The sequence below is a fragment of the Panulirus ornatus genome, chromosome 6 (genome assembly GCF_036320965.1).
Source record: "Panulirus ornatus isolate Po-2019 chromosome 6, ASM3632096v1, whole genome shotgun sequence".
Classification (NCBI taxonomy): Eukaryota; Metazoa; Arthropoda; class Malacostraca; order Decapoda; family Palinuridae; genus Panulirus; species Panulirus ornatus.
The window spans coordinates 15239614-15267502 of NC_092229.1; the positions used below are offsets into that span (position 1 = coordinate 15239614).

Below are 27889 nucleotides of genomic sequence, written 5' to 3' on the forward strand. Positions count from 1 at the left end.
TTTCAATACACTGATTATGATACAGCCTTGCTGAAGGAACTCTCTCCCTTACTCTGTAATGATAAACAGGTTGAATCCAGTAACACCAACTAATATGTTTCTGTATATTATTGTTATTATGTAAGTGGTTACCCTGCAAGCAAGAAGCCACAAGTGAGAAAAGTATTGTCAGTGGATGGAAAGGAGTACAATCTCTTTGAGGAAACTCTTGCCTTCTTTCCTGCATAGGGTGCTGCTTCATAATAGCAGACATCCCATAAAGTAATAATCTGAATAATAATACTAACAATTACATTACAAAACTCAGTTATGAAGCAATACTCCATGAGCAGTTTGATTAGGGCTTCATATTAGGTCACATCAAGTCTAACTTTGCCACCATTTCATAGGTTAATGAGACATTTTCTATACAAAAGTATTAATGAAAGTCAGCAATGTTAGAATCTACAATAAGTAACAGTAGTACAATGTTCTATACAGAAAAAAACAATATAAGTTTGTCTTCACAGTCTTTTACTATCTTTACATGTAGGAATGAAAGAAAGAATGAATTTCAAGCACACACAACTTGTTTTGTGTGAAAATACTTTTTTGAATGTTGAAAAACTTGAGATTCCTTATACTTTAGTAAAAAAAATTGCTTCCACAAAGATATGTATCTATTTTGAGTAAGCCAATCAGAAAGAAGACACATGGTAAGAAACATGACACTAGAGAGAGTAATGGCTAAGTATCAATCCAAATTATTCCATTTTCCCTAAATCCTTATTAACAATACATCCTTAAAACCTCTTCTTGCAAGGCTTATGGATCAGAAGGTTCGGCCTCAGCTTTGTAGTTTTTGGCACCTTGCCTTGCCAGTTTGTCAGCTAATTCATTACCTTCATGACCTGCATGTCCCTTCACATGAACCTGAAAGAAAAATGAAAAATAAAAAAAATCTATCTACCTGTCAATATGTAAACACGTAAAACTTCTCTACTAAAAAGTAATTCAAGCTTAGCTATTTGGGTTAAGTAATGTTTTTGGGCTAGAGAGGTTTCTTCTTGGCCAAGCTCCCCTCGCCAGTCTGAATTTTTTCAGTTTGCAAAACACTGTTTTAGGTTTTTTGAACTTACTACACTGATCTAAAAATGCTTTATTTGGAATACATTTTGTACTGCAAACTAAAAGGAATTCTAAAAAGGAAAATCAGGATCAGACTTCAACTGACTGATGGGCTTTTTATTGAACTTTTTTATGTACTTCCTTTCTAACATGTTGAGTAGAAATGTATCTTTGTTACAGCAAATAATTTCCTTATTCAACATCAAGATCAAACTTCATCTGATCGGTGAATTTTTCACTGAACTTATTCACATATTTCCTTTTTAACATAAGGATAAAATGTATCTTTGTTACAATAAATCATTAACTCATTCAGTGTATTTGTCACATAAACATGGCTCTTTTTTCATCATCCTCAGATTTGGCAATGCATGACACTAGATTCTGATTTCTCTAATCTAGTGCAGTAGGATGCTGTTTCTTGTCTTCCTTGTTGGAGTTGCTATTGGATGAGATTATTTGCTCTACATCCATCCATAAGGGGTGTGTTACAAAATTAAAGTAGAGTGAGAAGGTGTAGGTAAGACATCATGTTGATTCAAATGCTGAACAGCTCTATTTACCAATAGAATCATCATCATGAATATACTGTATGATGATAAAAAGTTTCAGATTCTTGTAGTGCCTATGACTTCTGCTATTCTGAATTCTCAAGACTCAAAAATCAGTTTTAACAATGGATTTAGAAGAAACATTGAAAGTACAGGCCTCATGTGTGAACAAAAAATCAGAAAATGCTAGTTTGGAAAACAGAAATTGTGACAGTGTAAAACCAATAAAGTACAGTCAAAAAAATTATCATACCAAAAGCAACACATATTAATATCAAAAACATTTAAGCTACGTTGGTAGCAATGACCTGAACATAATAGAGCTGTAACAATGAAGTTATTATATTATTTACAAGTGGTGTAATGCAATAAACAAATGCAAATAACAAAACACAAAAGCCAAACCAGCATAACAATTTTCATCATCTACTTTACTAACAAAGATGTGGAGTAAGGGGTATTGATGGACGATATATCACAAACAGAATACATGGCTCATGGTAGGCACTTAACTCAGACACTTTAATTTGCTCTAACTGGTTTATTATAGGCTCTCTCTATATATATATTTTGAATAATTTTTTCTTAGTCAGTGTACTCATATTCACATTATGAGTGTGGTGGGAAAGAAGAGAATGTATATTTTATCTTTTTTTCTTTTCCATGATGCATTTGTGCCGTTTCCTGTCAGGCAGGGTGGTGTCGGGAATGGATGAAGGTGAGAAAGTATGAATATGTACATGTGCGCTACCTCGTGCACATGAGGGGGAGGGGGTTGTTATTTCATGGGTGGCGGGGTGGCGATGGGAATGAATAAAGGCAGACAGTATGAATTATGTACATGTGTATATATGTATATGTCTGTGTGTGTATATATATGTATACATTGAGATGTATAGGTATGTAGGGCCATTCTTTCGTCTGTTTCCTTGCGCTGCCTAGCTAATGCGGGAGACAGCAACAAAGCAAAATAAATCAGCTTGGCTGATTCATGTGAGAAACTGCAGAAGCTGGTGACTGAGTTTGGTAAAGTGTGTGAAAGAAGAAAGTTAAGAGTAAATGTGAATAAGAGCAAGGTTATTAGGTACAGTAGGGTTGAGGGTCAATTCAATTGGGAGGTAAGTTTGAGTGGAGAAAAACTGGAGGAAGTAAAGTGTTTTAGATATCTGGGAGTGGATCTGGCAGCGGATGGAACCATGGAAACGGAAGTGGATCATAGGGTGGGGGAGGGGGCGAAAATTCTGGGAGCCTTGAAGAATGTGTGGAAGTCGAGAACATTATCTCGGAAAGCAAAAATGGGTATGTTTGAAGGAATAGTGGTTCCAACAATGTTGTATGGTTGCGAGGCGTGGGCTATGGATAGAGTTGTGCGCAGGAGGATGGATGTGCTGAAAATGAGATGTTTGAGGACAATGTGTGGTGTGAGGTGGTTTGATCGAGTAAGTAACGTAAGGGTAAGAGAGATGTGTGGAAATAAAAAGAGTGTGGTTGAGAAAGCAGAAGAGGGTGTTTTGAAATGGTTTGGGCACATGGAGAGAATGACTGAGGAAAGATTGACCAAGAGGATATATGTGTCGGAGGTGGAGGGAACGAGGAGAAGTGGGAGACCAAATTGGAGGTGGAAAGATGGAGTGAAAAAGATTTTGTGTGATCGGGGCCTGAACATGCACGAGGGTGAAAGGAGGGCAAGGAATAGAGTGAATTGGATCGATGTGGTATACCGGGGTTGACGTGCTGTCAGTGGGTTGAATCAGGGCATGTGAAGCGTCTTGGGTAAACCATGGAAAGCTGTGTAGGTATGTATATTTGCGTGTGTGGACGTGTGTATATACATGTGTATGGGGGTGGGTTGGGCCTTTTCTTTCGTCTGTTTCCTTGCGCTACCTCGCAAACGCGGGAGACAGCGACAAAGGAAAAAAAAAAAAAGAAAAAAAAATTATTATTATTTTGCTTTGTCGCTGTCTCCCGCGTTAGCGAGGTAGCGCAAGGAAACAGACGAAAGAATGTCCCAACCCACCCACATACACATGTATATACATACATGTCCACACACGCAAATATATATACCTATACATCTCAATGTATAAATATATATACATACACAGACATATACATATATACACATGTACATAATTCATACTGTCTGCCTTTATTCATTCCCATCACCACCTCGCCACACATGGAATAACAACCCCCTACCCCCTCATGTGTGCGAGGTAGCGCTAGGAAAGACAACAAAGGCCACATTCATTCACACTCAGTCTCTAGCTGTCATGTAATAATGCACTGAAACCACAGCTCCCTTTCCACATCCAGGCCCCACAGAACTTTCCATGGTTTACCCCAGACGCTTCACATGCCCTGGTTCAATCCACTGACAGCATGTTGACCCTGGTATACCACATCGATCCAATTCACTCTATTCCTTGCACGCCTTTCACCCTCCTGCATGTTCAGGCCCCGATCACTCAAAATCTTTTTCACTCCATCTTTCCACCTCCAGTTTGGTGTATGTCAGTGGATGTGTCTTTCTTCATATACTTTCTGGCATTACCTCACTAATGTGGGAAATGGGTAATAAAGCATAATTTTTTTTCCCTTTTATCTCATACTTGATTGCCATTTCCCATATTTGTGAGGTAACACCAGGAACTATTTCAGCACACCCTCTCCAGCTCCCTCAACCACATCTCTCTCCTACCCTTTCATTTCACCATATACTATCCTCAAACACTTCATTTGCAACACAGCCACCCTCCTACAGTGTTATCTATAGCCTATGCCTTGCATCCATATAATGTTGTTGGGGCTACTATACCTGCAAAAATACAGTTTTGCTGTGCCAGATAACATTCTCTCTTTCCACACATTCTTAGCACTACCAGAACCTTCCTCCTCTCACTCACCCATGACTTACTTCCAATTCCATAGTTCCATTTGCTGCCATGTCCTTTCCAGGTATCTAATACACTTCAGTTCCTCCAACTTTTCTCCATTCAATCTCAAACCCTAACTAACCAGTCCCTTAACCCTGCTAAACATTGCTTTTATTCATATTTGCTCTCAACTTCTTCCTTTCACACACACTTCCAAACTCAGTCACCAACTTCTGCAATTTCTCACTCGAATTAGCCACCAGTGCTGTACCATCTGCAAATAACAAATGACTCATTCAGAAGGCCCTCTCATCTCCAACAAGCACCAGTGCTGTACCATCTGCAAATAACAAATGACTCATTTAGAAGGCCCTCTCATCTCCAACAGAGTGCATTCCTCTGTAATTGGAACACTCACCTTTATCCCCTTTGCCTTTAAACAATGGCACTATATAAGCATTCTGCCAATCCTCAGGCACTTAATCATGACCCATACATATAATGAATATCCTTACCAACCAATCAACAACACAGTCACCCCCTTCTTTAATAAATTCAACTGCAATACCAACCACTCCTGTTGTCTTGCAGCATTTCATCTTCCACAAGGCTTTCACCACCTCTCTTCACCAAATCACTCTTAACGACTCTCTTCACCAAACCACTCTCAATGACTCTCTTCACCAAACCACTCAAAATGACTCTCTCACTTCACATACCACCCAAGTCAAAACACCGTACATCTGCCATTCAATCATCAAACACATTAGCAATCCTTCAAAGTACCCACTCCATCTCCTCCGCTTTTCATCACTACCTATTGTCACTTCCCCTTTTACTTCCTTTACTGATGCTCTCATTCGTCTTGTATTTCACACATTATTCATCCGCATTCAAAACATTTTTATTCTCCCCAAAGTTTAATGATCCTCTTGCACCAACTCTTACTTACCCTCTTTTTCAACCCCTGCACCTTACTCTTGACCTCATGCTGCTTTCTCATATACATCTCTCAATCATTTTCACTCCTTTCCAATAGGTGTATTGAAAAAATAAGAAAGGAATAATAATACTTAAACTTAATATAAAAGAACTTATGCATACATGGATTTAACCAGCCATGAGTTTACTGGAAAAAATGAGGCATAATTCAAAGAGCTGTTAGACTGTATAAACAAGGACAAGTAATCAAAATATTACAAGAAGAGAATATTAGGGTTGGGGGAGGGGTTATTAAGGGGCCCAGAATCAAAAATAGCACCAAAGTCCATAATGTTCTGCTCTGTTTTGTTGGAACAGAAGAAACAACCATGGAAAATTCCATGTAACCTGTCATTATAATGAGATGCATCTAGACAATTTTGTTTGTTCCATCCAGTGACTTAGATGAATGGGATCCAGATAACTATAACTACAGCGTACCACATTTCAAAATCAAGAAATTTTGTGTGAAAAATACAAAGCAATGAAAATATACCAAATGTACTGCGCATATTTCTGAATTACCACGATCCATTACGAGGATATTGCATATAACATTAGGCTACCACAATACATCAACTGGTGTTGGACATATGTGATATTGTACTAATGCAATGCTTTACTATTGCCCATAAGTGACAAAAAGCTACCACAGTGCATCACCTGCATGTAACATTCAAAGTTATCAAATACTCTTTTACCTATGCTAAAATAATACCAGGGACTAACACTGTAATTCATTCAATGTCATGTTCAGTTTTGGATTAGCACTTACCCATTTAACTGCTAACCCTTCACTGGCTGCATCCAAGGTGATAAGGTCTTCTTTATTTTTCACTGGCTCTCCATCACTCTTACACCAATTTTTCTTTTTCCAGTTTTTCAACCAAGAGGTCATGCAGTTGATCATGAACTGAGAGTCTGTATGCACTGCCACTTTCTTAAATCCTGTTGGTGTAAATCATACATTAGTGACACTTTATATTTCCTTCAATCTGTATTATTTTGTGCACATGACTTCGAGATAATTATCATGAAAGGGTAAGAGAGATGTGTGGTAATAAAAAGACCGTGGTTGAAAGAGCAGAAGAGTGTGTGTTGAAATGGTTTGGTTACATGGAGAGAATGAATGAGGAAAGATTGACAAAGAGGATACACGTGTCAGAGGAAGAGGAAACGAGGAGAAGTGGGAGACCAAATTGGAGGTGGAAAGATGGAGTGAAAAAGATTTTGAGCGATTAGGGCCTGAACATACTGGAGAATGAAAGGGATGCAAGGAATAGAGTGAACTGGAATGATGTGGTATACCTGGGTCAACGAGCTGTCAATGGATTGAACCAAGGCATGTGAAGCATCTGGGGTACACCATGGAAAGTTTTGTGAGGCCTGGATGTGCAAAGGGAGCTGTGGTTTCAGTGCATTACATATGACAGCTAGAGACTAAGCATGAATGAATGTGGTCTTTTTGTCTTTTCCTCGCACTACCTCATGGGTGTGTGTGTCTGTGCATGTGTGCTATTTCATGTGTCCCGGGGTGGCGACAGGAATGGATGAAGGCATCAGGTATGAATATGTACATGTGTATATATGTAATGTCTGTGCATGTATCCATATGTTGAAATGTTTAGATATATATCCGTGCATGTTAGGGTGTTTATGTATATACATGTGTATGTGGGTGGGTTGGGCCATTCCTTTGTCTGTTTCCCTGTGCTACCTCGCTAATGCGGGACACAGTGACTTAGTATAAAAAATAAATAACCCTAATCAACTTATGCTGTCAATACTCTTGTTACTTTTCATGATTTATCAAAAATCATAGGATCATCAATAAATAGATTAACTTCTTCAAAGAAGTGTGATGTTGCAGTGGTCATTCAATCTGCTTGTGGACAGTGTAGCAAGGGAGTTAAATGCATGGATCTTGGACCTTGGAGTGGTCTACGGTAAGCTGAAGGTAGGAGGCATGGGAAGTACACCAGCAGCTGTTTGCATATGACAGAAACTCCAAACAGAGGCTGGTGACAGTTTTGAATGGTGGTGGTGGTGGTGGTGGGGGGGTTAAATGTGCTCAACCAGGGCATATGAAATGGTTTAGGTTAGATAGTCTCTGAGGCTTGACTGTTGATGAAAGACTGATTTAAATGACAATCAAACAATCTTTAATATCTATCAGTCACTCCTACACTGTTCCATTTAAATACATTCTTCTTCTCTTAATATGAATAGTCATCACACAACAGCTATGAGGTATTTACAAAATCTTAACTATTCATTAGATTCAGCCACTAAAATAATCAGTGTAAGTATGTAATAAATGTACTCCACAAAAACTAACCTGAAGCCTGTGCTAACTCCAATGCATAAGTGGCTGCTTGAATTTCCGCTGTGTTGTTGGTTGCCCTTCCCTTCACTGGCTCAGATACATTGCTGAAATACAATTTTATTAGAAAAACTTATAACTCATATACAACCAAAAGATGAGATGGTTTTAAAGATTTCTTTTTTCTAGGTGGTGCATTCAGGGAGGAGCATGCCTATAAAAAGCAATGGAAGCTAAGTGCAAAGAAATGAAATTTGGAAACAATTCTTAAATAAGTACATGTGGAAAAGATTACTTAAGGTGTTGGGGCATTTTCTACTGTTATGTGATGAGATACAATAATGCAAGGAAAGCATATAAGGACAGGGATAAATGGAGGTTCTTTTACCATGGTCACCCCCTAATGAGAATTCCCAGTGGGAATAGACATCAGAAATATAGATAAATAGACAAGAATAAAACCCTCAGAATGTTCCAAAGCTTCCCAAATGGATCTCTCTTTACCTAAGAAGGAATACAAAAATTTTCCCTTTAACTTTTATCAGAAATTCAAAAAAATCTCTGCATATATGTCAACTGCATTACATGTGAAAAGGAAGGAAAAACTAATCATGAAACAATGAATGTAAACTGCCTATGACAGCCACAAAATGACAGCTTTCATATGGTTTCCACTTTTAGCACACCTGAGGAAGTAAATAACAACAGTAAAATCACACACTAGGACAAAGGAGTCTGGTACATACCTCCTAAATGTACCCTGAGCTATCATTTTCCCCACTCCTGCATTCACCTCACCCATCACTGTTACTTGATCCCTAACATCAAAATTGCTGGTATACCTTTTTTTTCAAAGCTCTAGTCATGGACAAATGTCCACATCAAAGTCAGACCTTAATTGAAATATAGAAAGAATTATGAAATGGAAAAAGAAAAGACAAGGGAAAGTATTTACGAATTTTGGAGGAAGTGAAAGACCTGTCTTTTGAATTGCGCCAGGTCATAGTTATTGGGAAAAACATGAGTAGGTAGAGAGTTCCAAAGCTTCAACACATAGGGAAAGAAGCAGGTAAGAGTAGTTACTTGCATGATACTGCATCACAGCTGGCTGTGGGAGAAGGGGAGTGCTAGGCACCTTCCTCCCCTCCTCCCATTGTCTCAGCTAATACTTACAATGACCACGGCTGGGCGAACGTGGGTAGCTGTCTACAGACATGTCCAAACAGAGAGCATGATAGTACACATAAGATATGCCACATCACCCAATTTCACCCAACAATTACGACGCAAAATTGCCCAACATTAAGTAACATTGCCCGGCTTCTACCATACAAACATTAGGTAACATTGTCCACCTTTTTTAAGGGTTGTCCCATCAAAAAAAAAAAAAAAAAAAAAAAAAAAAAAAAAAAAAAAAAAAGGAGAGAGAGAGAGAGAGGAGCAGACAATTTCAACATTTGATTTGATATACCCTTTCACATTCCTTTGTTATTTTGGCAATCACAGTTTGCACTTCAACTTATTTATGCCAGAGTTTTGGCAATTACAGTTTGTCATTTCAAACATACATATGTCAGGAATACATAGGGAAACAGAAGGATTTGTATGAGGCATCTAGAATCAGTAGAAAGTATATAACAGGGTTGACAGAGATGACCTTGTAGGAGGTATTAAAAATATATGGTGTGGGAGGAAAGTTGCTAAATAAAGCAAGAGGGTTTTATCAAGGGTGTAAGAAGGGTGTATTAGTATGAACAGAGAGGGGAAGTAGGCAGTTTGTAGGGGATGGAGGGGTCTGAGAAGTGAGTCAGTTGTTATGTGCTGATGGCACATTTGAGCAAGAAACTGCAAAAGTTCGTTACCGAATCTGGAGGAGTGTGAGGAAGTTGAGAGTAAATGTGAATAAAAGAAAGTTCATTAAGTTCCACAAGGACAAGTTAGATGGGGGCATGGGTTTAAATGGAGAGAAGTTGGAGGAAGTGAAGTGTTTTAGATATCTGGGAGTGGACATAGCAGCAAATGGAACCATGGATGCAGAAGAGTCATAGGGTGGGTGAAGGGAGCATTGAAGAATGTCCGGAATGGGAGGTACTTAACTGGGAGGGTGAAAATGGGTATGTTTGAAGGTATAGTAGTTCCAACAATGTTATATGTTTGTAAGGCCTGGGCTATAGATGAGGATGAGCAGAGGTTGGTGGATGTGGTGGAAATGAAATGTATGAGGACAATATGTGGTGTGAGGTGGTTTGATTGAGCATGTAGTAAGGTAAATAAGAGGTGGTAATATAAATTTGGGTGAGACAGCTGAAGGTGATGAAATAGTCTGGACAAATGGAGAGAATGAGTGATGAGAGGTTAACAAAGAGGAAATATGCATCAGAAGTGAAGGGAACAAGAAGAAGGGGACACCAAATTGGATATGGAAGGATGGAGTAAAAAAAATTTTGAGTGATCAGGTCCTGAATATGCAGGAAAGTGAAAGGCACACACGGGATAGACTGACTTGGAACAATATGGTATACAGGGGTTGATGTGCTATCAACGGACTGAACCAGGGCATGTGAAGTGGCTGGGGAAAACTATGGAAAGGCATGTGGGGCCTGGCTGTGCATAAGCAGCTGTGGTTTTGGTGCATGACACATGACAGCCAGAGAATTGATGCAAGTTCCTGCCACTATCTTGCAAATGCAGGAAATGGCAAGTGAGTGTGTCAGCAATTTTGGTCCAAGAGACTGGGTATTTGTAATGGGTGATTTGAATGTGAAGGTGAATAATGTGGCAGTTGAGGGTATAATTGGTGCACATAGGGTATTCAGTGTTGTGAATGGAAATGGTGAAGAGCTCATGGATCTATGTGCTGAAAAAAGATTGATGATTGGGAATACCTTGTTTAAAAAGAGAGATGTACTGTCTATCTCCTACTTACACTTGGAGAGAGAAAAGTCACCTTTGGCAAGGCTGTATAATTGGAAGTACAGACTCGTCAAAGAATCTACACTCCAAAGGAGCCTACATTTCCATGATACTAAAAGTAGCACAGCCTTGGGTTGCAGGAGCCTTTAGAAAGATCCTTGGTAACATCAGGACTTTTCACAGAAACCGATTTTGGGATAATTACAAATAAAAAGTAGGTGTTATCAGACTGCCAGCTTGAGGTTATATCACTAATGAAAAGTCACCTTTGGTGAGGCTGTATCACCAGTTCAGTTTCATCATCAAAGAACTTTCAACCAAAGGTGTCTATATTTCCCTGCTATTGGAACAGGATAGCCTTGGGCTGCAGAAGCCTTCAGAAAGATCTTTCACAGAAATTGTTCCTGGGGTAATCATAAATAAATAATGCATACTTTTCTTCATACTTGGGCAATTGTAAATAACTAAAATATCCTTCATTTTCTCCATACTTGTTTGCTGTTCCCAGCAATACCAACGTAGCACCAGGAACAGATGAAGAAAATGCCTCATTCACTCACATATACACTCTTGCTGTCATGTGTAATGAACTGAAATCAAAGCCTCCTATCTGCAACACGGCCACTAACAGCTTTCTCTGATTTCTCCTGATAACTTCATATGCCTTGGTTCAGCCAAGTGACAACATGTTTAATACATCAATCCAATCTGCTCTATCTCTTGCATGTCTCACACTCTCTTGATGTATGTTCAGTCTTTAAGCCTCAAAGCATATTTCATTCCATCCTTCTACTTCTTCCTTGGTTTCCCCCCTTCAACTTTTTCCCTCCACTTCCAATGTGTATACCATGTTAGTCATCCCCTCCATATCAAAAAGTATTTCAGCACATCCTCTTCAGTTTTCTTATATATATACTTCTCTTACTAATAAACCTTTCTCTCTTACCCTATCTTTCCTTATTCAATGAATCTTCCTCCAAAACAGGCTGTCCTCAAACATTTGATTTTCAACACATACATCCTCTTTATTTTTACATATTTGCTCAAGGACCTTGCCTTACAACCATACAGTGCTGACAGGACAACTGTACCATCAAACAAACCATCTCTGCTCCTAAAGACAGTGACCTCTCTTTCCAAACATTCCTCACGATGATCCAGGACTTTTTGGTGACATGGAAAGAGAGATAAGAGAGAGAGAGAGCAGTCCATGGTAGATGAGTCATTGGGTCCCTAAGGGTAGAAGTGTAAGTAAGGAAGCAAAGAGAGGATTACAGGACAGAATAGTCCTCCCAACCCTGACCTATGCAGCCAAAACATTGGACATGGAAAGAGTTCAGAGGCCGATGCCAGGCTGTGGAAATGAGTTATTTGAGAAGAGTATGTGGTGTGACTAGATGGAATGAAGAAAGAAATGAAGGGGTTCATAAAAGATGTGGTATGGCAGGGAAAGCAAAGGGAATGAGTCGTGGAGTGGTGGAATGGGTGAAACATTATAATTTGAGGTGGTCTGGGCATGTGGAAAGAATGCAAGACTAGGAATTTACAAGGAGGGTGTATGACAGTAAAATCAAATGGCTTGGTATAGGAGGAACACCACATTTGACATGGGCAAATAGGGTGGAGGAATACTGGAGGGAAAGAAATGAAGGAAGAGTACATGGAATGGTGTAGGGAGGCATGAAAGGACTGGGATAACTGGCAACTCTTCTGTCATGGCCACCCCTTGATAGGAGTTCCTGGAGAGAATGGGCATCAGATATATAGATACACCTATGCAGTAGCACACTTCAGCTTCCACGGTTCCATTTGTTGCCATATCTACAACCAAGTACCTGGCACCCATCATTTCCTACAAGTTTTCTCCATTCAAATTCACACCCAACTAATCTGTCTCCCTGCACTGCTAAACATAACAACCTTGCTTATATTTTCATTTAATCTCAACCTTCTCCTTTCACATGCTCTCCCAAACTCAGAAACATCTTCTGCAGCTTCTCACTTGACAGTCAAAAAAAAAAAAAAAAAAAAAAAAAAAAAAAGTGATTGAACAATAAACTAAAAGATACAGTCTTTGAAGTTATCAGCCTTCATTCCAACAACAATATCCTTGACCTTATGCTCATCAGAGGCCACTGTCACATAGGATATATGACAGAAAATTAAGGCACATGATGCAATGACTAAATTGTTTGGGGTGAATGAAGTTTCAGATGAAGATGCTTAGGTATTTACTTTCATTTATGTAGACTGGAAGCATTCTGGCATATACTGAGATGATAATCTCACTTCATATATCAAGTTAAAATTTTTTGTGAAAGAAGTGTTTTGTTTACTTTGTCCCAAAGAACATAGCACAGTGACCAAATTGAGAGGTTGTATGCAACTGAACTACACCATGTATATGATAATTAGGTTAAAGATAATAGGTAAGCAGATACAGCATTTTTCAGCCTGACATAAAATTTACTTATCAAATGCTAAAAAGCAAACATTGCTATAAACCTATGAGAAGAAGTCACATAGAAAATCAAGAATTCCAGTCATAAAAACATTTCATTTTCAATCTGAACACATTAAAACAATAGACGATAACACAATGAATCAGCATCCTTACACACACAATGAATCAGCACCCTTACACAATCATATCTTCATTAGCCAATGCTGAGTAAGATCTTAATTATAGCCACCAGCATCTAAAGCCCCTCAAAAGAAAAAGCATACAAAATGTAAACCGCATACTCACAGAGGATGGTCTGGTCCAAAGTAAACGCCAACACCAGCCCTTGCACCATGCCTCCCATTAAATTCACAAGCCCCATCAGTATAGACAATGAGGAATCCGTCACTATCTGTGGAGAACTTTGTCTTGTCATCTCCATCGGAGTCACCAGTGTTCAGCTTCTTTGTATCTGATTCTCCATCTGCTGCTTCATTTGAGTCACTATTTTCTCGCTTTCTCTTCTCAGCTGTGGAGGAAGATTTATGTGAGCTTTGTTTCTGCGATGTGCTGTTAACATCACCATAGGTTTTTGCCACATAATCGTCAAACTTTGACCTTAGTTCAGCCAATTCTTTCTGCAATTTCTTCATTTCTCTCTTCATATCCTGGAGGGTTGGATCTAACCTTCCATTTTCAATACTCCCTGTGAAAAAAATTTGAACATGCGTGAATTTGTTAGGGATGAAGCAGATAATAGAATTCAATTCCCAGTCCCACATGTTACAAGCTGGAAATATTCTGTTAGCATGCAAGGGAGTTCCATATGGTGAGACATTAGAGCAAAGAGTAAGCACAGAGCACCATGTCAGGTTTTTTTTCTTAAGAACAGGTTGTAAAAGAGAAAGAGTACCTACAATGTGATCTTGCCAACAGGCAAGGCCAGCGTATACTTGTAGTGCAGCATCGAACAGGTAGAGTCCAGACACGCTAGAATATATCTATTTCATTTACCTATCTATAATTTCCCTTGGACTGATTGCTATGGAAGAGCCCTGGTGTTATAAAGAACCTTTCTAAAGACTCTTGCAGCTCAAAGCTGTGGAAAGGGAGCTGTGGCTTCAGTGCATTACACATGACAGCTAGAGACTGAGTGTGAACGAATGTGGCCTTTGTTGTCTTTTCCTAACATTACCTCGTGCATGTGTGGGGGTGCTATTTCATGTGTGGCTGGGTGGTGATGGGAATGGATGATGGCAGCAAGTATGAATATGTACACGTGTATATATGTATATGTCTGTGTATGTATATGTATGTATGCGTCAAAATGTATAGGTATGTATATGTGCGTGTGTGGGAATTTATGTACATACATGTGTATGTGGGTGGGTTGGTCCATTCTTTCATCTGTTTCCTTGCGCTACCTTGCTAACGCGCGAGTGGCTAACTATTATATATATATATATATATATATATATATATATTCATTTTTATTATACTTTGTCGCTGTCTCCCGCGTTAGCGAGGTAGTGCAAGGAAACAGACGAAAGAATGGCCCAACCCACCCACATATACATGTATATACATACATGTCCACACACGCACATATGCATACCTATACATCTCAATGTATACATATATATACAAACACAGACATATACATATATACACATGTACATAATTCATACTGTCTGCCCTTATTCATTCCCGTCGCCACTCCGCCACACATGAAATAACAACCCCCTCCCCCGCATGTGTGCGAGGTAGCACTAGGAAAAGACAATAAAGACCACATTCATTCACACTCAGTCTCTAGCTGTAATGTATAATATATATATATATATATATATATATATATATACATATATATTGGATGCAACCAAGATGAGAAGAAAGCAGAGCTAGGTAGTATGTTTGAGAAAAGAAACCTGGATGTTCAAGCTCTGAGTAAAACAAAGCTCAAGGGTAAAGAGGAAGAATGGTTTGGATGTGTCTTAGGAGCTATGTCAAAGGTTGGTGAGAGGACACGAGCTAAGGAAGTTGTGGCACAACTCCTGAAGCACAAGTTGTGGGAGTGTGAAAGTGAAAAAGTGAACTCTTGACTGGTGTAGGTAAAAATGAAAGTGGGTGGCAAGAGATGGGTGATTATTAGTGCTTATACACCTGGTCATGAGACGAAAGATCATGAGAGGCATGTTTTGGAAGTAGCAGTGAAATTGTCAACAGTTTTGATGCAAAAGACCGGGAATAAGTATTGGAAGTCTCGAATGCAAAGATGAGTAATAAGGCATTCAAGGTATACTGGAAGGCATGGGGTATTCAGTATTATAAATGGATATGGGGAACAGTTTATGGAGTTATGTGCTGAAAAATGACAGGTGATTGGGAATACCTGGTTTAAAAAGAGTGACATACACAAGTATACAGATGTGAGTAGCAAAAATGGTCAGCAAGCATTACTGGATTACTTCTTAATTCATAAGTGTGAAAAAGGGAGAATTATAATGTAAGTGTGCTAAGAGGGGCAGTTGATGGGATGCTTAATCACTATCTTGTGGAGAAGGTGAGGATTTGTAAAGGTTTTCAGCATAGTGGAAAAAAATCCGTGAAAAGAGAGGGGTGAGACTAAGTGAGCTAGGAAAAGACTTGTGTGAAGAAATACCAAGAGTGATTGTGTGTAAAATGGTAAGGGATAAGAGTAAATGCAACAAGGAGAGCGGGCAAGGAATGGGAGGTATTTAAAGAAGCAGTGCTGTCATGTAAGGGATATGTATATGACATGCGAAAAGAAGGAGGTGGGCAGATCAGAAAGGTAGCAAGTGGTGGGATAAAGAAATAAAGTTGCTAGTAAAATACAAAAGAGAGGGGTATGGGCAGTATTTACAGGAGAGGAATACAAAATGATTCAGGGATGTATGCGAGAAATGGCAGGAGGTGCAGGGGTTGAAAAAGTGTGCAAATGATAGATGGGGTGAGCAAGTATCAGTAAACACCAAGGATAATAAGAGGTTTTGGAAGGAAATTAATAATGTGCAAAAAAAAGTTACATTAATCAGAAATATCATGCTGGGAACCATACACACATATGCTTAAATGGACATTTAGCACCACAGATATTAATGAAGCTTTTAGTGCAAACAAAAAATTAGTATGAGAGTTATGTATAGGCCAGTCAGCCAATAATAATTCTCCAGCATACACAGATTACTATTGATAACTGTAACTATGGATTTAGACTCTTGCTTCACATACCTCCACATCTTAAACACCTAACATCTGCCACCCTATGATGTGACACATCCAACAATCCTTCAACACACTCAATCCATCTCCTTTTCACCTCTTCCTTGACAGTCTCACTTCCCCTTCTGGTTCCTTCATTGATGCTCCCATTTGTTCTTTTCTCATACTCTTCACCTCCTTCCAAAACATTTTGTTATTCTCCCTAAGGCTTGCTGATATATGGTCATCCTAACTCTCATTTGTCCCCTTTTTATGCCCTTTCACTTTACTCTTGACCTCTTAATGCTTCCTCTTATACATCTCCCAATCCTCTGCACTCCTTCCCTGCATGTAACAGTCATACACCTCTTTTTCATGAAAAACTTAGCCTCCTCATCTCACCACTCATTACCCTTATTACAAGCCCACTTTCCACCTTTCACAAGCCGCTCACTTCTTTCATACCTGTGAGCATTGCTTCCTGAAATACCTTCCATCATTCATCCACTCTTCTAATTTCATTTACTCTTACCTCCTGCAATTCTTCACCCAGTCTCTCCTCTTATCACACAAGTCTCTTTTCCAAGTTTACTCATTTTCAACACCCTCTTTCCATACATATTGTTTATCCTTTTCCTAACACCTCTACAAACTTTCACATGTTTCTTTATCTATCATTCTTAACCACTGTTTCCCGTGTTAGCAAGGTAGCGCCAGGAAACAGATGAAGAATGGCCCATCCACTTATATACACATATAAGTGCATAAATGCCCATACACGCACATATACATACACATACATATTCATACTTGCTTGCCTTCATTCATTCCTGTTTTCTGGAGCTACCCTACCCTACCCCACAGAAAAACAGCATCACTACCTCCTTCTTCAGCGAGGTGGTGCCATGAAAACAGACAAAAAAAAGGCCATGTTCGTTCACCCAGTCTCTAGCTGCCATGTGTAATGCACTGAAACTACAGCTGCTTATCCACATCCAGGCACCAAAGGCCTTTCCATGGTTCATTCCAGATGTTTCACATGCCCTGGTTCAGCCAACTGACAGCACATCGACCCCATTATACAACATCGTTCCAATTCAGTCTATTCCTTGCACACCTCTCACCCTCCTGCATGTTCAGGCCCCGATCGCTCAAAATGTTTTTCACTCCATCTTTCCACTTCCAATTCAGTCTCCTGCTTTTCTTTGTTCCCTCCATCTCTTGACACATATATCCTCTTTGTCAATCTTTCCTCACCCATCCTCTCTAAATGTCCAAACCATTTCAACACACCCTCTTCTGCTCTCTCAACCACACTCTTTTTATTTCCACACATCTCTCTTACCTTTCATTAATTACTAAATCAAATCACCTCACACCACACACTGTCCTCTAACATTTCATTTCCAACACAGCCACCCTCCTCCGTACAACCCTATCTATATCCCATGCCTGGCAACCATATATCATTGATGGAACTACTATTCCTTCATACATACCCATTTTTGCTCCGAGAACCTTTGCACCCTCCCCTACCCCGAAACTCACTTTTGCTTCCATGGTTCCATTTGCTGCTAAGTCCACTACCAAATATCTAAAACACTTCACTTCTTCCAACCCTTATCTATTCAAACTCACATCCCAATTAACCTGTCCCTCAGCTCTAATGAAACCAACTAACCTTGGTCTTATTTACATCTACTCTCAACTTTCTCCTTTCACATACTTTTCCAAACTCAGTAACCAACTTCTGCAGTTTCTCACCTGAATGAGCTACTAGAGCTGTACCATTGGCAAACACCAAATGACTCGCTTCCCAGGCCCTCTCATCCCCAACAGACTGCATACTAGCCCCTCTCTCCAAAACTCTTGCATTTACCTCCCTAACCACCCCATACATAAACAAATTAAACAACCATGTATATGTCTGTGTAAGTTTATGTATAGGTATGTATATGTGTATATGTTAATATGTATATATATGTATATGTGCATGTATGGGCATTTATGTTTATACACGTGAATATGAGTGATGGGCTGTTCATCTGTTTCCTGGAGCTACCTCGCTGATACAGGAAACAGCAATCAAGCACAATAAATATAAAATATAAATATATATGTTGGTAGGAAATTATGATCTGATTGCCAATTTTTAAAGTTTGGTTAGATATCAAGAGATTTCCTTGCTGAATACTCAGTTCCATTGTACACTGTTTTATAAGGATAGAGAAAATAAAGTAAGTGGTTTCTTTCATTTTGTTAAAACATTTCATGGCAAAACATTTTGTAGCCGTTGAGAATGCCGACTTCATTTCTGTGGAAGTTGGACGTGAACTTTCAGAAGAAAATTTCTGTAGGACTAGTTTACAAACACCAAAGGCAGATGAAAGATTTTATGATTCATTAGGAAAAATTTGTAGTGTACAGGATTTAATCACTGTATGACATTTTAACATAATAGCATCTAAATGGGAAGAATCCCTTTAGCATTGGGTGTGGATTTCACCTAAATTTGCCTGATAGTCTACTACTCCAATTAGCTGAGAAGCCTACTTGCGACAAGAATACATCAGATAGTTCTAACTATGAATGAAGCTCTTGTTAATAAATGTTTAAGTTAAAAGTGTGGTAGAAGCAATCAATGACAAATTAGCAAGTTAAAAGTGTGGTAGAAGCAATCAATGACAAATTAGCTTTGAGGTCACTTACAGCACTGCAAAAAGTGTTACTCAATCTGACAGTCACAAAAGAGTACCCGATTTCAAATATGCAAATTTTAATGATCTCTCCATTGCTCTTGCCAGGAAAACCTGGGATGATATGGTCAATAAAAATGACATGGGCATAGTTTGGAAAAGCTTCAGTAAAACCCTCAAAGCAGTAGAGGGAACATACACGTGCCAAGGTGGTGGAATAGTGACATGGTAAGTTAGATAAATTTACATAGACAAACTAAGAAAGTTATATGATAAAGTAAATGCTTACGTGAAGCGTACATTTCTGAAAATAGCAAAAGAAACACAAAGGAGTTTTCCAGTTATGTTAGAAGCATCATAACCCAGTCAACTGGTCCATTAATTATGGAAAATGGTGACTTGGTTCAAGACAGCAAAACCATGGCAAAAATCTTTAATGACTCTTTTGCATCTGTATTTTCAACTGAAGAAATAACCAAGGCCAGAAATCCAGCTTCACTGATGAGAGAACATTCTTCAACAAACTGACATAAATACTGAAGACATACCAAAACAGAATGAAAATAAATAAATGGCTGGCCCTGATAAGTTTTAACCAAGGATAATGAAAGAAGGAAAAAATGAGATAGTTAAGCCCTTGACTGCCCTTTTCAATGAGTCACCTGCTACAGGAAAAGTTCCAGATGTCTGGAAGTTTGTCAATGTAACAGCGATATTCAAAAAAGGTAAGTCACTGCCAAGAAATTATTATCCAAATAGTTTAATGTCTGAAGATGGAAAACTTATGGAAACCATCAGTCAAAAGAGAACTGTAAACCATTTAGAGGATCACCACTTAATAAACGATTTTCAGCATGGTTTTTGACGTAACTGGTCATGTCCAACAAATCTACTTAATTTCTTTTATGATACAATCAACGAGTGAAAACTAGGTGACATGGTACTGATGAGGTTGTAATTCAGTGGACAGAAAATTGTTGTGATTAATGGTCAAGCCTTAATGGTTAGATGTAACAAGTGGAGTGTGACATGGATCATTCCTGGGACTGGTTCTTTTTCTCATATCTATCTATATCTCTGATGTCTGTTCCAATTGGAACTCCCTAAATGATACTGATCATGGGCTGCATCAAAATTTGCTGATGATACAAGGGTAAGAAATAAATCTACAAATGGACTTGAACAGCTTTAAATTGACAACGCAGACAAACTAATGGATTGGGCTCATACATGGCAAATAAATCTTAACACTGATAAGTACAAAGCTTTACATATCAGAAACAAAAGCGAAAAGGCAAGCTAAAGTATGAATTATGCTAAACTACCAAAGATATATGAGGAAAAAGACTTGGGTGTAATATTCTCTGATGAGCAAAAACCAAGTAAGTGGTGCACAGAAGTAGTGAAAGGAGCAAACAAATTCTTGGATTCATAGGTAGGGCCCTTGAATTTAAGTCCAGGGAAATTATCATTACTCTTTACAATTCACTGGTTTGTCCCCATCTTGAATGTTGTGTTCAATTATGGTCACCCCACCTTAAAAAAATAAAGGCCATTGAAAGCATAGACAGAGTTCAGCATCGAGCTACCAAGATGATTCCGGAGCTGAGAAGCAAATCCTACAAAAGCACATTAAATAACCAGAATCTATTTACCTTAAAAAAGATAAGGTTAACTTTGGTTATCAATTGGAAATATTCAAAATCATTAAAAGCTTTAATAATATTCATCTATCAAGTTACTTATGACTTGATTCATCTGATTTCACTCGCAGTGATGGATACAAGCACATGGACAAATGCTTTACCTCAAATGAGGCGAAGTACTTTTTCCTTAATAGAATTGTTAATATATGGGATGATTTGCCTGTTAGAGAGGATGATATGTTTAAGAACAGACTTCATAAATATTTCACTTCAAGTCCACAACTTACATTATTTGTGCCTACTTGAATAATGTGTGTATTTCCCAACTTACCACAGTAATCTGTGAGTTTCTATTATCTTATTACACTATCACAAACAGCCTGGAAGGGATCCAGTGCTCAGTTGCTGTTTGAACTCCTTCATACTCTCTACAACACTACACTCAGTACTATCACTTGTATACTCTTGAGTCATCAAACACGAAGAATCTCATGTAACTGAAAAAAGCAGTGGAAACAAAAATTGCATATACTTCTGTAACATATGGTAAACAGTGTCCATCCCTGGAAACACACTGAAGCTGGTGATAATCCTGAATGCATTGGATTATGGATATTCACAGTTCTTGATTTATGAAAGTTTGTCTTTTTAAAACAACCTGCAACAATCACACACTTGGTTAGTTCTTCTAAAGCCTAATTCTCAAAGGAAATAAAGCCAAATTCCATTTGGCACAAGATCTTACAAAAACATTCTGCAGCAACTTACACAGGGCAATCAAACAAGATATGCTACATAGTAACAATCTTTGAGGCTTACAAACACAAGATTCCTAAAAACTTACAGCCATACTGCATATCAATACTTACGGCTAGCTTTAGCTGTGCTTTCTTCTGAAGCACCATCTTTAGCACCATTATTCTCCCCAGTTTCACCCGATTTTTCTGCCTCTGTTCGACGATCTACAACTGGATTGGAGGAAGAATTTTCTTGAACAAATTCTTTGGCTTCAGACATGGAAGAAAATTTCTTATAGCGAGGACAATGAAAACCCACAATCTGTTTTTGACATTCTGTCCTGTAAGTAATATGATGTGAAGTATGAGTATCAAGTCTTAAAAAATAGATGATATAAATTGAAACCAAAAACTATAAAACACTTATTTCATGGACAAGAAACAGACGAAAGAAATGACCAAACCCACCCTCATACACATGTATATACATACACATCCACACACGCAAACATACATACCCATACATCTCAATGTACACATATATATACACACACAGACACATATATATATGCCCATGCACACAATTCACACTGTCTGCCTTTATTCATTCCCATCGCCACCTCGCCTCACATGGAATGACATCCCCCTCCCCCCTCATGTGTGTGAGGTAGCGCTAGGAAAAGACAACAAAGGCCCCAATCGTTCACACTCAGTCTCTAGCTGTTATGCGATAATGCCCGAAACCACAGCTCCCTTTCCACATCCAGGCCCCACAAAACTTTCCATGGTCTACCCCAGACGCTTCACATGCCCTGATTCAATCCATTGACAGCACGTCAACCCCAGTATACCACATCGATCCAATTCACTCTATTCCTTGCCTGCCTTTCCCCCTCCTGCATGTTCAGGCCCCGATCACTCAAAATCTTTTTCACTCCATCTTTCCACCTCCAATTTGGTCTCCCACTTCTCCTCGTTCCCTCCACCTCCGACACATAAATCCTCTTGGTCAATCTTTCCTCACTCATTCTCTCCATGTGCCCAAACCATTTCAAAACACCCTCTTCTGCTCTCTCAACCACATTCTTTATATTTCCACACATTTCTCTTACCCTTACATTACTTACTCGATCAAACCACCTCACGCCACACATTGTCCTCAAACATCTCATTTCCAGCACATCCACCCTCCTGTGCACAACTCTATCCATAGCCCATGCCTCGCAGCCATACAACATTGTTGGAACCACTATTCCTTCAAACATAGCATTTTTGCTTTCGGAGATAGTGTTCTCGACCTCCACACATTCTTCAAGGCTCCCAGGATTTTCGCCCCCTCCCCCACCCTATGATTCACTTCTGCTTCCATGGTTCCATCTGCTGCCAGATCCACTCCCAGATATCTAAAACACTCTACTTCCTCTAGTTTTTCTCCATTCAAACTTACCTCCCAATTGACTTGACCCTCAACCCTACTGTACCTAATAACCTGCTCTTATTCACATTTACTCTTAACTTTCTTCTTTCACACACTTTACCAAACTCAGTCACCAGCTTCTGCAGTTTCTCACATGAATCAGCCACCAGCGCTGTATCATCAGCGAACAACAACTGACTCACTTCCCAAGCTCTCTCATCCACAACAGACTGCATATTTACCCCTCTTTCCAAAACTCTTACATTCACCTCCCTAACAACCCAATCCATAAACAAATTAAACAACCATGGAGACATCACGCACCCCTGCCACAAACCAACACTCACTGAGAACCAATCAATTTCCTCTCTTCCTACATGTACACATGCCTTACATCCTCGATAAAAACTTTTCACTGCTTCTAACAACTTGCCTCCCACACCATATATTCTTAATACCTTCTACAGAGCATCTCTATCAACTCTATCATATGCCTTCTCCACATCCATAAATGCTACATATAAATCCATTTGCTTTTCTAAGTATTTCTCACATACATTCTTCAAAGCAAACACTTGATCCGCACATCCTCTACCACTTCTAAAACCACACTGCTCTTCCCCAATTTGATGCTCTGTACATGCCTTCACCCTCTCAATCAACACCCTTCCATATAATTTACCAGGAATACCCAACAAACTCAAACTTCTGTAATTTGAGCACTCACCTTTATCCCCTTTGCGTTTGTACAATGGCACTCTGCAAGCATTCCGCCAATCCTCAGGCACCTCACCATGAGTCATACATACATTAAATAACCTTACCAACCAGTCAACAATACAGTCACCCCTTTTTTAATAAATTCCACTGCAATACCATCCAAACCTGCTGCCTTGCCGGTTTGCATCTTCCGCGAAGCTTTTACTATCTCTTCTGTTTACCAAATCATTCTCCCTAAGCCTCTCACTTTGCACACCACCTTGACCAAAACACCCTATATCTGCCACTCTATCATCAAACACATTCAACAAACCTTCAAAATACTCACTCCATCTCCTTATCACCACTACTTGTTATATATAGATGCCCATACAAGCATATATGCATAACATATACACATGTACATACATAGACATATACATATATACACATGGTACTACTTTCACCAAAAACTACCCACTAGAACATGATTCTCCTCTTTAAGATACACAAGTAATATTCATAATAGAGAAGACAGATCAATTGATATGTAGTGCTGAACTGATCTTAAGTATGAAAATATTTTTTTTCTGCTATGACAAGACAAAAGATGATGCAGAGGTGGTATATAACAGAGGTGATGCGGAGGTAGTATATTACAAATTTTACTCTTATGGAATCTTTATTGCTACTGTAAAGAATGATTATGGAATCTTTATTGCTACTGTAAAGAATGATAAAAGAGAGATTTTGCCCTACTACCCTTAAAAACTCTCTCTCGATATCAATAAACTTGTCAGTTTTAGGGTCGTGAGAAGCAGGGATAATGTAGGGTTAAATAATTAAACATATAATACTATAAACTGTGGAAATCATAAAATACGCACTTTTAATGTTTAAAGACTGTGAAGAAGTCCTTGATATCATAAAGTATTTCTATGTTAAAGGCATACATATATTTCCCTATCATTTGTGAATTACGTACCCATATTATTGTTAATGGCATTTGATGACATATGAATAAGGTGCAAGAAGGGAAACAACTCACATAGATATGGTAACATGCTCTGAAGGGGCTGCAATGTACAGTCTGAATTTGAATGTTTTTTGACAATCAGATTCTTTCACGATTTGCTCTTTTGTTCACTAGTATAAATGGAGTAATGAAAGTGTTATGTACTATGTAACACATGATCCAATCTTACTTTAGGGTTATTAAACTTACTATGAGGGAAAAAATGGAAAATTTGTCATTTCATTGACTGATAATGATCATTTTTCAAAATAAAACCAGAATATATATGTCTATGAGTAAAGACAGTTTTTGGTGTCTTTTCTGGCTTCTCAGTATGGGTGAACTATGTGAAGAATGTGATATTACCTGCTTGGGACTGGATGAATTTGTGATCAATATATGAATGGAACAAAGCTCTACACAATCCAAACAAGCGCCAAGTAGATGCTTTTGGTCAGTTCTAACACCCTTGCACTAAATGAATGGATAAAAGAGAATGATCAGGATGCTACTGAGTGCCTCCTGTTTAACTATTTACTATTCAAACACAGAGCATATATTTTTAATTGCTGATTTATTGGGTTTTTACCCTACAATTTCCTTCTACTTCAAAGTCCTACCCCCTTTATGAAAACTTATAACTGATGGTATTCTACAATTCATTTCAATTCTACACACTGTACTTAATCCATTGGTACTAATTTCCTGTTATTCTACTATCTATAAACCTGATAATTAATCATCCTGACAATGAATGTAATCAGTTTGTTCAACGACTGACAAATCATGTCAAGCTCAGTAAAATAAAAATAAAACTTCCAGAGATGTCTTCGGCTTTCTGCAGTAAAATCATTCGAGATTAAATCGCTCTCCGCGTAAGGACGTTCTCAAATTACTTAGGAACGCCACAGGCATCCCTCCTATTCTCGTTGTTTGATTTCCACAAAAAAATGGTACCAGTCAATTCCATAAATACTGAACACTTAGTATAGTGCTTTTAACCCCACACTTTCCCTCCACTTTGTTGGGGGTGACACACGTGGGAGTAGGTCCTACAGGTAAACACTCACCTTCTATAACAACTCTACATAGCGTAAGGAAACTGTCAGAACTATTTCCCGTCAAACTCTATCATCTAGAACTTGCGCATCCTCTTTTTCATATATGATGGAAACTTGACACTGAAATTAAAGCTTTCAGCAGCCTACGAGCCTTAACCTACATACGAATCACATTTCACACAAGGTTCTGGCTAATATCTTAATTATACCAATAACATGTATGCTTACCATGATTCGTATATCCCTGGGGAATGTCCCCTAGCAACAGCATAGAAAGGCATTCTGTGGATTACTGACTTCTGAGCGGATGTGAGAGTCCGACCGAGCGAGGCAAGAGAGAAAAGGCGACTCATCACATGTGTGAAGCGATGATGTCAAGCCCGGCCGCCCCCTTGTGTTTACTTTGTTCGAAACTGTTGCTATGACCTCGGTTCTCTTTCAAATTCCTTAATATGGATATAATTCTGAAGATATTATATGGATCTTACTTCATATATATGATCAATAATATCTAATATATATTGGATGGCTTGCTCTTAATGTTAATGACTGGATTTTAGTCATAGAAAAGAAATCCGAAAAGTATTCCTCGGAAAGCGTAACCGTTTTTTAATTCAGAAGAGGCTTACTTACAGACATACATATGAAATATCAACTTTTATTACGATGAAAGCATTCTATTTGGAAATGTTGGCCAATATGTACTGCTGAATATTCCGCTTACAACATTCGGACAATGAGAAAGTTGTCTGTGACGTCATCTACAAAAAAAACTACAAAATGACGATGACGTCATCCCCGCACCCTTATTTCTTTAATTATCATTGAAATATAAGATCAAGTTAAGCCACAGATTGATGGAGTGAGCTACATGATTAGTAGTAAGTAGGACACAAGCAGATGTCAACGGAATACTAGTAAAAAAAGAACAAGTACGCCACAGATCGATGTAGTGTATTAAACTAGCAGTATGTAGGACAAAAGCATACGCCTTTTTCTCATATATCTTTTTTTTTTTTTTAACACAACGCATAGTGCGGTCACCCTTAGGTACATGCTGCTATATATTCTATCAAATCTGCCGTGTTTCTTGACCATCATTTCGTCTGGCAAGATTAGTTCTTACACCTTTATTAAAGTTAACAAGGTTTACGAGTTTAAATATGATGACAAGTGACCACAGAAATGTCTCCCCACCCCCCATAAAAAGTTATATTAAGGGAGAAGTTTGTCATGTATCATATCATACGTTTGTGGTAAGGCAACAGCTACTCCATTTAAGATTTCATTTTTCAGCAACTGAAATATTTACAAGATTATATCAAATAACCATAAGTTGAAAATGAGTATGCAATCGTAAATCAATCACTATCATTTTTGAATACGAAAAAACACTTGGAACAACATCTGTTGCTCACATCTATTCTCCAGCTTTCATGTGTAATGCACCGAAACCACAGCTCCCCTATCCACAACCAGGCCCTGTACATTGACAGTGCGTCGCCCCCTGTATACCATATCGCTCTAATTCACTTTATCCCGTGCACGATTTTCACCCTCCTGCATCTTAATCATGGCCTCGGGCACTCAATGTCTTATTCACTCCATCTTCCCATCCACTTCTGACACATATCCTCTCTCTTTCTCTGTGTAACGAATCCACCACCCTTTAACTTACATTCGAAACCAATACTGTGGACTTATTTTACGTACCTTAGTAGATTAAGCTGATAATATCATTTTAATACTACAACCACGCTTGAAAAAATTAGGGTGAACAAGCAAAATGATTTTGAGTGTTCCATAGTTAAGGAATTAATGCATAACTCAGCGGATCTTATATTTAAGGATTAGGAATGACATGACCTGTAGTTAAGTAGTGCGAAGCCATGACAATCTTCTCTACCAAATAATTCTGATGTAAAATGTAGATAGTTTGCTTGACATACACGGGGAAAAACATTTTGCTGTTCAGTGGTGACACGGTGTACGCACTCCTGGAAACTTAAAGGCCATAATTGTTTTTACAAACACTCTTAGTAACTTTTCTATATGATCAAATGATTAAAAGAAATATAGCCATGACATCAAAGATAGGATAGGAACCTGTGTCTAATTCACCTTAAGGTTTATTACAAGTATGTTTAGCTTTTTCGGTGACATGACGTCAGGAGATTTCAATTTCCGATGAAATAATTCCAT

At 38.6% G+C, this 27889-nt stretch overlaps 1 protein-coding gene across 2 annotated transcripts; it reads right to left on the reverse strand.

Moving 5' to 3' along the window:
• Positions 1–401: 401 nt before the first annotated feature.
• On the reverse strand, positions 402–26082 carry rnh1 (ribonuclease H1). Of its 2 annotated transcripts, none has more exons than XM_071662590.1 (6): positions 25916–26082; positions 21628–21836; positions 13501–13723; positions 7854–7945; positions 6291–6463; positions 402–912 (listed from the first exon to the last, which is right to left on the reverse strand). In XM_071662590.1, exons 1-6 carry the CDS (start codon positions 26038–26040, stop codon positions 805–807), a joined length of 930 nt encoding a protein of 309 aa, XP_071518691.1. In that variant the 5' UTR covers positions 26041–26082; the 3' UTR covers positions 402–804. The 2 variants fall into 2 exon arrangements, with proteins under 2 accessions (XP_071518691.1, XP_071518690.1); XM_071662589.1 differs by having other exon boundaries at positions 13501–13900.
• Between the last annotated feature and the right edge of the window lie 1807 nt (positions 26083–27889).

Excerpts from the sequence above, each read along its gene's own strand:
- rnh1 (XM_071662589.1), bottom strand. The coding sequence starts at position 26,040 with ATGAGTCGCCTTTTCTCTCTTGCCTCGCTCGGTCGGACTCTCACATCC. Across the intron at positions 21,837-25,915 it reads CCAGGGATATACGAATCATG|GACAGAATGTCAAAAACAGA; the intron begins GTAAGCATACAT and ends TATTACTTACAG. Across the intron at positions 13,901-21,627 it reads AAGCACAGCTAAAGCTAGCC|GGAGTATTGAAAATGGAAGG; the intron begins GTAAGTATTGAT and ends TTTTTTTCACAG.